The sequence below is a fragment of the Pelobates fuscus genome, chromosome 5 (assembly GCF_036172605.1).
Source record: "Pelobates fuscus isolate aPelFus1 chromosome 5, aPelFus1.pri, whole genome shotgun sequence".
In the NCBI taxonomy this organism is placed as follows: Eukaryota; Metazoa; Chordata; class Amphibia; order Anura; family Pelobatidae; genus Pelobates; species Pelobates fuscus.
Window position 1 is genome coordinate 53861927 of NC_086321.1, and position 13945 is coordinate 53875871.

Genomic DNA, 13945 nt, shown 5'->3' on the forward strand with positions numbered 1-13945 from the left:
GGCTCACATATTTTTACACAAGTATCAGTTACTCAGTTATATCAGGGTTAGTCAACATGCTGATGAAAACATTTGGGTGAAAAGGATGTATTTAACATGTTTTCAAGGCCAATCATAAGAAAGCAAATACAATGAAAACACGTTAGATAATCACACTTGTCAATTCAGATCTTTCAAAACGCCCAATGTAAGATCTAATAAATCCTGGTAAATTGTTAACGAAGTACTACTTTTAACTTACCTGGGGGACTGAATAATACAATGTCATCGAGAAGTTTGGACATCTCTTGCTCCATCTCTCCAAGGCTTATTTTTGCATTCTGCTCCAAAGAGCCAAGAAACTGAACCATCTGCTGAATGTAGATTCGGCATTTGGGGGTGACGTCCTGCAACAAAAGGGAACATGCACAAAAATAATTATCTGCAAAACGAGTATGACTCTTGAGCAATTGTGAATCACACATGACATAATGATAAATAGAAAAAACACCCTAAAAACAATAGCCGAAGGGAATAAAGTAAAGCAAGCACTCCTCAAACTCCGTAGAAAATAAATAAAGGTGCACACATTATGATATAAAAAGATCAATTATGATTCATGTTTTAATTTTTTTTCTGTATTCGTGGATAATTTTTGGACTGAATGTTACCAGGTCTCCAACCAAAATCTCATAACAGATAAAAAGAAACATTACTATCAACAGTAAAAAGTATTCCACATTAATGATAAAAAAGTTACTGTACTTACAGAATACACATTATTTTCTGGAAAGCAGGTAAGCCCTGCTGAGACCTTTAACAGCTTCAGAAGCAGCTCATCTGCCAGGTGATTACTCAGGATTATGGAGGGAGGATAATGACTGCTAAAATATCCTATTACGTTCTGGTATGACACTGCATCCACAAGGTGCCAGGACATGGTGCCGGCCTCCCCTAAAAGATTAATTAGCGGAGCCCCCTAAAATTCAAACAACACATAAATATTAACATACAGACCGTAAGAAAATCGTCACAATCTTACTGTTACTCGCAATTTACAATTCTAAAACAAACACTGGTTAGCGTTCTCTGTAGGAATGTCAGCTCACCAAGGAAATGGTAACAATGGACCAGTTACACTGGAATGTAAAGGGTTATGACATGCACCTAAATAACTTTCATAAAGTGTAAGTAAAGTATGTTTAACATTAAGATACATTTTAACAGTCTTAGAGTTTGGCCGTGAACGAAAGATTGTACCAAACGTTTCCAAATGATTTAGCAAACGACTTATTTGCCATGTAATCCACACCATATCATAACATGCTGTCAATATGCACAATTATGCTGTAAACCAAAGTAAAGATTTCTCATATTCTATCTAGCGAAATGCTGGCAAAAAAATAAATAAATGGTTCTCTGAGGAGGCCAAAGGGATACAGGTAGTAAAATGATATAATGTGACCAACAATAAGGGATAAGGGATTTCTTTTTAACTGGCCATAAGAAAAAAACATCAATGGCAATTATTATATTTAATACATTCCACTGTCCGATCCTACTGTATGCTGGATTCAATCATACATTCTCGGGACTTTTTGCCCATCATTGTCTACCCAAGACACTATCTAGTTAATTCGCATTTCTATTGAGTTAATAGTCACATAGGCTAAAGAGGATAAATAAGGATGGGCCAAAAGTTTCCATGATGATGCAGAAGTGATGTTCAATTCATCCTAACCAATTACTTTTATGAAGTTTTAATTCCCACTCACCGCTTCATTAATAAGCTTTTCCTCCTTAGTGAGAAATACCATCATAAACAAGAGACAGACCAACATACGGTGTGTTTCTGGATGAGGCATTGGACCCCAGGCATCTGAGAGTACGCTCACCCAGTTTACTTCACACAGAACAGCTCCCAGGAAGAGAAAACAGCTTTTGGGGCTCCCCCTTTCTACCTGGGGGACACAAAGCAAAGGTATAAAGTCAGTGTACTGCTGCATACAGTACGGCTTTGTTGCTATTAAGGTTGGAAAATGTTCCAAAAATAATTTGGATTCCAAAAATATTAAAATAATTAAACAGGCGAAATAAGAATGTATTTCTTCTCCTATTGTTACACAAACCTCTCTCACTTATCTTAGATGGAAAAATCTTAAAATGTACTGCACATTGGCTTACGTCTACACTTATGAAATGTTCCAATTATTCCTTAAGAAACAAGGTTAAAAAAGAGAGTATGCAATAAACATGTGGCATTCTTTGCGCTGGGCAACGCATAATCAAATTTCACCCACTGAGATGAATGGAGAAGGCATTGCAAAATAAACACATATGTAATTACATGTGTACATGTATGTTGATGCATGTTGTGTGGCTTAATTAACTCATACAGATCGTTAAGCAAGATAACTGGTGGGAAAAGAGGTGAATGAAGAAAAAGAAAAGGATTCCAAATTAAAGTGGTTCGACAAACGTCTAAATGAGAGTTTACCTTGAAGAACTCCTCCATCAGCGTTTGGTCAGGATGCATATCCTTCCAGGGGAGTTTGATGTACTCTGTGTGGTATGCGTACAGAATAAACTCAGGAAGCTTAGGAGCTGTGCAGGACTCACAGTAGTGCATGAGATGCAACCACAGAGCACCACGCTCGCCTGGCAGTAAGTGATCTATTTCAAAAAGGATAACTAGCATAAGGCTTCAGGTGGCATATAGATATACTTGTATGAAGGTTTTTTTTTTTTTTTTACATTTAAAATGTTCCTAAAAATTAATTAATTATAATTGATATTGTTGTGTTCTGTCTTTTAACTTAAAATAGATTCACTTATCAGTCCTGATTGTAAACAACTCAGTTCAATATTTTTTTGGCAGATATAGGACAAATAAAGCAAGGTGTGAATTATGGGTTTAACACTAAATCTTTGATAAAATTTGGTATGCTGAGACTACAACTTTATCCGCAGTCACAGAATACAAAACCACAAATGTGATTTTTTTGTAGAGAGCAGACTCCCTAAGATTATTAACATCTAAAGCATTTTGACCATTGTATTACCAACCTCTGCAAAATCCTAGTTATATTTATTTTTTTGTTTTGTTTTACATGCAAGTTTAATTTTCATGGGAAATTTCACAGACCACATTTCTTCCAATAATCCGAAGACACTATATTTGGATTATTAAAGGTATAGATGAGTAGGATATTGCTGTACCTCAAGTACAGCAATATCCTACACATATACACCATTGCCAGGTGTTTTTGAAACTTGTAGGGTAAAATAATAGATATGCCCTAATTTTGACATGCCTATTTTTTACTTGCCAGAAAGACAATCACTACAATAATGAACTTTACACTTTGATCCCGTTTATAATTTCGGCTAAACCTAACCCTACGTCAGCCTTAAAATAGTACGTCAACCCTATCCCAACCATAATTCTAACTCTTATCCGAATACCAAGGGATCCAGTGAGTTTCTTCGTTTTTTTTCTGCTTACACAGCACAGAGTGCTCTATGCGAGTTCTGTACAGTAAGCATGAAAAGGAGACTTCTCTAAGATGTTGTCGTTTCATGCTATCCTTGCCCATCACACAGTGGTCATCACTGGGCGGCTTGTACAGACCAGCAGAAACCACTATCTGCAAGACGGCATGTAAGAAGACATAATCCGGTCTATTAAGGATCTCTCTAAGGTCACCCTCTCTCAGAGAAACACTGTGGCTGGGCACAATGATTCAGTCATTATGATTTAAAGTACTGCACTGCCTTTGTGCATTGCACTCAACTCACTGATCAGTCTGGGGTCAGTAAGTATGGCCCCAGCTATGGAACTGGATCTCCCCATTGCCAACAGGGATTTAACCTTGCTCACACAAAAACAGCAGTATGCCATCCTGAGGGGCTTTAAATACCAATATATTTTCAGGATGGCATGGATGCGAAGGGGTTAAAAACATCTGAAGATGCTAATTATTAAACATACTTTCCAAAAACAATACAACAACTTAATTCTCTAAGCACAAATTCCTCTTACTCACCCTGACATTTCTGATGTAGTGTAAGAATGCAGTCCGCAAATAATCGAACCATTCCAGTGGCAAGAGGTGTGTCATTTTCTAGCCATGGATAGCAGCGTTGATTGCTAAATAGGGGGCAAGTGAGATAAACCACAAAATACATTTTAAGGGACACTGGAGATAAATATGAAACTGCTTTAAACGTTTAAGTTATTATCTGAGCTTCAATAGCTCTTAATGTGATGTTACCAGATGGGCTAGCCTTCATTGCCCATGGGCATCAATGAGCCTGAGGCACCCATGATGGGGAAGCTGGTACACCAGTAGTCTTTTCCCTGCACCACTTTTTGGTAGGTACTGACCACTGCACACTGGGAATCACCCACAAGACTTTGCATTCTGGAGATGTTCTGACCCAGTCATCACTATTTGGCCCTTAACAAAGTCACTCACATCTTTTCACTTGTCCATTTTCCCAACACATGAAATTCAAGAACTGACTGTTCACTTGCTGCCTAATGTTACAATGGCACCCCTTAAAAGGTGCCATTGTAACAATATAATCAATGTTATTCACTTTACCTATCAGTGGTTTAAATTCTATGACTATACAGCTCAGAGGCACTGTAAGAGGTTATAGATGATGACTCAATAAAACCCAATCTCTTTTTAAAAAGATTAAACAATAAATAAAATAAACACACTTCAGTCAGGTAGTTGGTGAAGGATTGGAGAAAAGTTCCATAATTAAAGCACGATGCAAATTTTATGAAACTTTCATCAGCATAAAAATTATTAGTGGAGTGGCGACGTTGAAGCACACACATGGGAATTATATTTCCCATGATGCTCTTTAGGCTGGCTGAGCAAAACCTGTGAGGACATGGCTAGCAATGTCGGATCTGTTATGTACTAGTGCCCACAATAAACTGCTCATTGAGTTAGGGAATAGGTGGGCATGGTCCAATCTGGTGATCAAAGACAAAGGAGAGAGAGAGAGATGCAATTCTGGCAAGTTTCACTCCCTCCTGTTTTAGTGACCTCATTTTATATTTCTAGTTAAAATAAATCAATAAATAAATAGAGCGAGATAATTTTTTTTGCAGAAACAAACATGAGAGGATTTTGCATCATAATAGGGATTGCCTTTTTCAATGTTTTTTGTTTGTTTTTTTCTGAGCTAAACCCATTTAGCACACACTTGCTCCATATCACAAGTCTCACCTGTAAGGGACAGTACAAACTCAAAATACCTCCATTGGAGTGAATTCACTTTAAACAGGTAACACAATACAGTCGATTGTTTTAGAACAGAGTTAAATATTGCTTTCATTACACTCCAACATCTCTTTCTTTATAAAAGTGACTCCACACCTAACATGTCACCGATTTTTGCAATCTTATTTATATCAAGCTGATGAAGAACTTGTACTACATTCAATATTACAATAACAACAACAAACCAAAATAACAAAAATTCTATGAAAGCAGCTTTACCGCCCTGCAAGAAGATTTCCAATGTCATTACGATGGCCTTCCATCATATTTACATATAGCAATGGTTTAATGTAATGAAAACCACCTTCTTATGGATTAAATATGTCACTGCATTAAAACAACACCAGTTAAAGTATTACCCAACAGTTATTTGTAATATTCTAGGACAGGGGTAGGCAACCTTTTAGCAGCACTGTGCCGATATAGGATTGTGATGTCCCGTAGCGTGCCGATCCTCAGGCCCGTCGCTACCAGGCAAGCTAACCAAGCAATTGCTTGGGGCCCCGAGCTGGCCTGGGCCCCCAAGCAGGGCCGGCCATTTCTATAAGGCTGCAGCCGCCTGAGCGCTCTATAGAGAGCCTCAGGCGGCTGCAGCACTGCCTTTCTTGTCATCTCCCCTTCCCTGTAGCGTGGCCGAGCTCCTCTTCCTCCTGTCAGTCCGGCTGGGTACCACGCGGTACAGGAGATTTAGTTTCCTATTCCCGGCCGGACTGACAGGAAGTGCACCCTGAGCTCTGCCACGCTACAGGGAAGGGGAGGTGAGAAGAACATGGGGAGGGAGGGGGGGGGGAGTAAAAAGAACATAGGCGGGGGAGTAAGAAGGACACGGGGGAGGGGAGTAAAAAGGACACGGGGGAGGGGAATAAGAAGGACACAGGGGGAGGGGAATAAGAAGGACACAGGGGGAGGGGAATAAGAAGGCACAGGGGGAGGGGAATAAGAAGGACACAGGGAGGGTGGGAGGGGAGTAAGAAGGACATAGGGAGGGGAGTAAGAAGAACATGGGGGGAGTAGTAAGAAGAACATAGGGAGGGGGAGGAGTAAGAAGAACATAGGGAGGGGGAGGAGTAAGAAGAACATAGGGAGGGGGAGGAGTAAGAAGAACATAGGGAGGGGGAAGAGTAAGAAGAACACGGGGGGGTGAGGAGATGAGAACACAGGGAAGGGGGAGGTGAGGAGAAAGGGAGATTAGGAGAACACAGGGAGGGGGTGAGGAGAAGGGGAGATGAAGAGAACACAGGGAGGGGTGGTGAGGAGAAGGGGAGATGAGGAGAACACAGGGAGGGGGTGAGGAGAAGGGGAGATGGGGAGAACACAGGGAGGGGGGGTGAGGAGAAGGGGAGATGAGGAGACCACAGGGAGGGGGGTGAGGAGAAGGGGAGATGAGAACACAGGGAATTTTCAATTGTTGAAAATTTTCAAGTTTTATGCACATTATATTGAACAGCAGTATTTGCACTGTAAACCTTTTTTATTTATATAAAGTGTGGGTGAACTTAAACTGTATGGCTATTCTGTCATTCCTGTAGGCTTTGCGTGCGGGGGGGGGGGGGGCGCACCATGTCCATTTTGCTTGGGGACCCCAAATTCCTTCAAACGGCCCTGCCGATCCTATTTTTTTAAATTGAGGTGTGTGTGCTGCCATATTCTGCTTGTGTTATTTATACTGTAATTGCTTTGTATCGTTGTATTTGTATGTATATGAGCTATTATATTGTATATGTTCATTAGTAGTTTATGGTATCGTGTATGATACATATGAATGTGGGCTGTGTATGAGGGCTGCTTGTGGAATTGTGTGTAGATGGATATGTCACATTGTGTGTTAGGTAGTGTATGGGGGCTGTTTGGGGTTTTGCACGTGAGAGGCTGCATGTGGGATTTTGTGCATGTATGTAGATTGTTAGTGGTGTTGCGTTTGTGGGGATTGTGTGTATGTTTGTGTGTGGGCTGTTCGTATTATTTGTATGAGGGGAGGCTTATTCTGCAGGTCCTTGTATATCTAGCAGTGTGGGTGGCTTCCCAGGGTTCCAGTGGGGACCAGCCTGGGCAGGTACAGGTCAAGGACAGGAGCTGCAACATCAGCTGTGGGCTGCTCTACTACAGTGTGGATTCCCATTCACAAGTGCTGGGAGGAAGTGATCTAAGTGCTGCAATGCATAAATTGAGGATTGTCCTTCATTACCTCTTTGTATTAGCAGATATCTGAAGTTTCACTGAGACTCCTGATAGGCCAGACCCTGTTTGGCTCTAGCAGCCTTGAGTGCCGTGGAAAGACACTTCGAGTGCCGTGCTTGGCACTAGTGCCGTAGGTTGCCTACCTCTGTTCTAGGACATGCTATCAGAAATAGTAATACATAAATAAATAAGCAGAAACAAAACATACCTGTTCTCATCTTTATCTAGAACCAGCAGCCAAGGCTTGAAAAGTTCAGTAATAATAGAATGAAGAGATTTTAGCACTGGAAAACCAAAACAGAAGAAAATAAGTAAGATATTGTTAGATCAGAATTCTTAGATTCTAGGCCCTGTAAGAATATCACAGAAAGAACACAGTGCTCCTTAAGATCACCATATTTTCATGATTGCCATGATTCATCTAGGGGTAGATATTATTTCCCTCACAAAATCATTTATAATATTTACTAAATTGATGCTTCCCAAACTTACCTCTCTCATCTTCCCTTACATGCAAGACAAGCCCTCCCATAACTTGATGGTCCCAAGTAAATCAAATGAATTAGTACTTTTAAAAAACACCCTTAGTAACACCTCTCAACTGTCAGACATCCAGGAGAGTTTTTTGCTTGAGTTTTTCTCATAGAGAAGTACTGGTTTCAATGCTTCTATATAAGAAGCATCTCTGGTGGGTTGTGTTGATTGTAATGCATGCACAGTGTGTACCAACACTTTGCTAAGAGCAAGGAAAAGGAACAAAGCTGTAGAGAGGAGACATTCCCAGTGTTGGAATTAATGTGAGTTTAAAGGGACACTATAGTCACCTGAACAACTACAGCTTAATGTAGTTGTTCAGGTATTATCTATAGCTCCCTGCAGGCAATCTAATGTAAACACTGTATTTTCAGAGAAAATACAGTGTTTACATTGATTGATAGGAATACCTCCAGTGGCCGTCACTCAGACGGCCACTAGAGGGACTTCCTATCACGCAGGGCCCTAAAAAGGCCCTGTACACGTCAGACGTATTAAAATACGTCTGACGTGTTCAGGAGAGAGAAGGCACTGTGTGCGTGCCTTCTCTCTCCAGCCTGTCAGCGGAGGAGGGGGGCGGGCAAAGACCGCGAGCTGAGCTGTCACTCAGCTCAGCTCGCGGCCGCGCACACCGCGCGCATGCGCGGTAGTGCGCTCAGGACTTCAGAGGGCGGCATGAATGCCGCCCTCTGAACTATGTGCGCATGTGCGGCGAAGCGTCTGATTGCTCCCTGCTCTCGCCCGCCTATTTCGTCATTTTGACGAAATAGGGGGCGCGGCTTCACAAGGCTCCCGGCGCTGGAACCAGGTAAGTAAAATCTCCTCCCTGGAGAGTCCTTTTAATAGAGTATTTGTTTGTCTTGTTTTAACTTTTAACTGTTGAAATAATGCTATGTAATCCAAAGAACATTACAAATAGGAAAAAAAAATTCCATGCTTCTAAAAAATAATAGAAATTAAGAATATATACAATAATTTATTTATTTTTATTCCTTTTACATATTTTTTATTGAAGAGTTCCTTCAAATATGCAGACAGACAATGGTAACAATGTGGTTTGCAGTTGTCAGTTTCATAGATATATTTAAATCCCACACAAATGTCAGACAATGAAAGAAGTAAAAAGATTGGACATGGTTATTACCTGCCTGGATTCTGTGACTTCCCATTGCTTCAAATTCATAATCAATGAGACTTTTTACCAGGTATTCTAAAAATATCTTTACTTCAGGGATATAAGTGCTCCATTTTGAAAATAAACCAAAGCTCTCAAAGTCAGACTTGGACAAGCGTAACTTGTAGAAAAAATCTGACAGCCAATTAATGGTCTCCAACACCTGGAAATTAAAAAAAAAAATTATTGAAGAAGAAAGAAAAACAACTAAAACAGGCATAATTAAAAGCCAATCAATATCACTTATAATTCATAGGAAAAGATTTGTACCTGTGTAACTAAACACCCCCAGCCTAGCTCTTAGCATAACAGTCATTCTTTGTCACTGCTATTAAATGTGGTGCAGTTCTCTTCAAAGTCATTGTATGATATTTAGTCAGGATTTATTTTACAGACTTTAAAGGGACACTATAGTCACCAGAACAACTACAGCCTATTGAATTTGTTCTGGTGAGTAGAATAATTACCTTCAGGCTTTTTGCTGTAAACATTGTCTTTTCAGAGAAAATGCAGCATTTTCATTACAGCCTAGTGATAACTTCACTGGCCACACCTTAGATGGCGGTTAGAGATCCTTCCTGGGTCATGGCTGCCTAAAATGCATCCAAACATTCAGTGTCTCCTCCCTCTGCATGCAGACACTGAACTTTCCTCATAGAGATTCATTGATTCAATTCATCTCTATGATGAGATGCTGATTGGCCAGGGCTGTGTTTGAATCATGCTGGCTCTGCCCCTGATCTGCCTCCTTGTCAGTCTCAGCCAATCCTATGGGGAAGCATTGTGATTGGACCAGGCTACCACTTCTGATGATGTTAGCAGACAGCTTGTTTTTCTGAGGCAAAAACTGCCTCCGCTGACTTTAGTAGCAGTCTCTTAAGGGTTAAACTTAGGCCTCAAATTAATATTGTTGGGTAAGCTTTCCAAATGAGTTCATGTTTTTGTATAAACATTTAAAAGTATTTAATATGATGAAAAATATATTTTTGTAAAAAATAATAATTAGATATTTTATATATTTTTGTATATACAATATATGTTTAGATATTTTATTATGTTGAAAAATTAATTTGAAAGGCTTATCCAAAAATATGAAAACATTTGAAAAGCATATGCAACAATATCAAATCGAGGCCCAAGTCATCTCTGGCAGTCTGACACCTCTTGCACAACAATCCTTTATCCTTATCACACATTATTAATATCTGCTCTCAAGTTGGAAATCAGTTGGGTAGTTAAAAATCTGTAAATCTAGAGAGATTAACCATAGACAAACTTATGATGTGGAAGCCCTCAAATGAGTTTACATTAGGTTGTGTAACCACTGACACTTGGAAAGCTAGAGAGGTGATGCCACGTAGCATACTAAAAAGACCACAGTAATGAAGAAGGCCGACAGTGTCACCTGCTCTGCTGATAACATCATTTTACTTGCAGAGCTTGGGTAGGCAAGAGGATCAGCGGACTCTTGTTTTAAGGTGGTTTGGGGTTTTCGTGGTGTGTAGCACCCTACGGCCTTCAGAGAGGTTTTCCAACATTCAGGACTCAACAGCTGTTCTGAAGAACCTGAAACATAACCATAAATAATTATTTATTTATAAAATTAAAAAGGAAATGGATTAGATGCAGATATCACTTAGTAGAATGATACGGTTTAACCTATTGAAAAATATAGCCCCAACACCATACTTGTTACATAGAATTATGCACATCATAATACATACAACACCAAGAGAAAGAAGGTGTATAATGGTGAACCAAATAGAATTGAATACATGACATATTACATGAGAAAAAATATATGAGACTAAATCAGCTGTATGAAATATGTGCAGCACCAATGGTTAGAAATCATTCAAATCATTGACCTAGAATGTCCAGAGCAATAAAGATTTTTTTTTACCCTGTGGTATCTACTTGATTTTACCTTGTTATACCCCATTATATATCCACACTGTCATTTATTGAAGTCTCTATGAAAAGTTATTCAATATAAAATATTAAATGCAATAAAACCTAAATCGTAGTTGTAATAATAATAATACAGTCCTAAATGTGATCTATTAAATTATGAATTCCCACCATATGATTACCCTACATGCATTTCTATTCTAAATCTCTTGCATTAAAATGGCCCTTAAACCCAAGTGAATTGGACTTGCCAAACAAGAATTAAAAGGCCACAAACTGTATATATCCATCTTAATGCTGTACTAGAGACTCATATCTTTCTGACATATAAATAGAGGTTCTCAAAATGCAAGCAAACCCATGAGAGCTATTAGGATCTATAATATACTTGTTGGACTGTCAATCAGATCTTACTTTGCATAAGCAGCCGCAGGCAGTCACTGTAATGATCTGGAAACTGGTAGCGAAGGATGGAGTTCCAGTGCTTACAGAAGATATTGAAAGGCATCAGTAGGTCCTCTTCTGGTACAAGGCCACAGAGAGTCAGAGCCAAATGGACACATTCAAGCAGCTTAGTCCGCTCTGACATAGAAGGCTTGGCAGAGTTTAACCAGTGATTAAGGTCAAACTTAAACAACAATAAAAAAACAGATATGTTAGGCTTCTGAGACTAAAATATACAAGTATAACAGTCATAATAATGCTCATTAAAAAGGCATGGCGATGCATGGTGGAAGCTTGTGGTTTGCACTGGTAGAACCATGAGTCACACAGAAGTGCAAACAGTGATCTACATCTGCCTAAGATGGACACAATTAGCTTTCTCGCCTGTGAAAAGGGGAACAGGGCCTATGGAACTGAAGAGCTATCCACAAACAGAAGCATAACTTATTGTAGCACCAGCTCTGCATGAAACTACATGTTTATGGATTCATATCTATTCTTTTAGAAATTATCAAATGATATCAAATAAAAAGTGCCATAAACCCTTCAGCACACCACTGGAAACTGTACAGAAAGAACAAGCCGCTGTGCAAATTAGCAAGCTCTATGCCTCCAGCGAGAGATGGTTTGATAAGTTCATCTTTTTTGTTTTGCCTACCAAATTGGACCAAGACATAACTCACTAGTACTGCCTTGAAAATGTACATTACTCTAAAAGGTGAGTAGGCAGAAAATTAAATGTGAAAAGATTATAGCTCTTTCAGATAGGGACGTAAACTGTACATTACAATACCTTTGTCACACATTCTTTAATTGTGAAATTAGCCCAATTACCTTTTTTTTTTTTTCAAATTGCGAATATAAACTATGCTAAACAAAATGTGCCAGCACACTCAACAGATTCCTTCCAGTATCATAGAAGATGGAAGAAAGTTCTATAGTAAACAATTTACTGTGGGCAGCTGCAGTCTACAGTCTGACGAATGTGATTTGGTTTAAAGATCCAATGAGAACCAACTAAAATAGCATTTAGATACAATTTTGGGTCCTGAATCACTGCTGTAAGCAAAAGTAAACATACCTTGGTTAGCAGCATAAAGATGACATCACTGTTATCTTCATTGATGGCTTCCACCACTTTTTCATATAACTGTACAAACTCCCCAGGGGAGGCGGCTGGTGTAAAGTAAGGAGACAGCAGAGTGCACAACCTCCTATTCTGCAAAATGGTTTGAAGGATGGGCCTACATTCAGACTGAGTTCCACTGATAAACACCTTAAATACAAATGGAAAAGGGTTAGCAAATACATCTAAGGCCACTTTAGTTGTAGGTAATCCAACGTGTAGTGTCAAAAGATAATTCTATAAAAATATAAACCCTGCACATTACAAAATGGAGATCAACAAATGGTTTAATAGAGTAGACAAAACAAATGCAATGTGAATGAACAAGACTGTCTATAAGAACATGATGATTGACCAGCATCACTAATGGAATGAGTAGTTCAGTTTTCAGCACTTCCATATTCTGCAGTCATACAGGACTAACTTTTCCTGCTAGACTTCCCACCACTACCTGTGACAAGAAGCACATTTGGTGTTTTTATTAGCTTTTATTTTTAAAATCATATATCTGTCATGAAGTCAAAAATAAGATGCATATTTGATGTTTAGAAGCCTGGAGTGTGTCTATACTGCTGTAAAAATTAACCTTCAAAATAACCTTTAGTGTCACCAGTTATATTTGCCTTATATGCACATTAAATTAAAAGAAACGCCGTACCTGACCCAAGATTTCAATGCAAGAGGTAAAGAATTGACGGGATGGAGGGTGCCGTTGGGTTTCATCACAGACAAACTCCACCACTGCAAAGAATGTGCCAATCCCAATTTTTTGTATCTCAAGGGGAGACTGCACTTTGAAAGCATTCACAAGAGCCCTGTGTGCACAAGAAACCCACAACATACCAACTTTGTAAGTGCATAACAAAATACACAAAGATAGAAACTACATTAAAGTATCTATGGAAATAATTTTTATCTGGGGTAAGTCAAACAACTCTGGGTATTTAAACACCATATAATGAATAAACATATTTTCTTAGTAGATATACAGATTACACATAACAGATGTTCAATGACTGCTTGCATGTCAATGGCCGCTAGAGGGTAGAACAAATTCATAGTGTATAGGCAACATCAATAACTGAATACATTTTTTTTTGTTTGCTTCTTGTTTTCGAACTGTACTGCAATGAACACTACATAATATATGATATACTATGTATTAAAGTTTAGGCTGTTCTTTACAGAACTTTGCAGTACCACATAGTAAATGCTGTTCCATACTGGTAGTGAAGTTCAAATGGTTCTCAGCATGTTGACTGCTTAGTAACAATTAAAAAGCACTTAAACAGGAAG

At 39.1% G+C, this 13945-nt stretch overlaps 1 protein-coding gene across 1 annotated transcript in view; it reads right to left on the minus strand.

Moving 5' to 3' along the window:
• The window catches only part of EPG5 (ectopic P-granules 5 autophagy tethering factor), a 103846-nt gene that overhangs the window by 14901 nt on the left and 75000 nt on the right, over nt 1-13945 (minus strand). Inside the window, exons 29-39 of the mRNA XM_063453849.1 lie at nt 13308-13464; nt 12605-12799; nt 11494-11707; nt 10574-10734; nt 9139-9331; nt 7669-7744; nt 4026-4129; nt 2477-2652; nt 1755-1940; nt 749-958; nt 242-386 (exon numbers count right to left, since the gene is read on the minus strand). Of these exons, the coding sequence (XP_063309919.1) occupies nt 242-386; nt 749-958; nt 1755-1940; nt 2477-2652; nt 4026-4129; nt 7669-7744; nt 9139-9331; nt 10574-10734; nt 11494-11707; nt 12605-12799; nt 13308-13464 (1817 nt within the window). The remainder of the gene's footprint in view (nt 1-241; nt 387-748; nt 959-1754; nt 1941-2476; nt 2653-4025; nt 4130-7668; nt 7745-9138; nt 9332-10573; nt 10735-11493; nt 11708-12604; nt 12800-13307; nt 13465-13945) is intronic.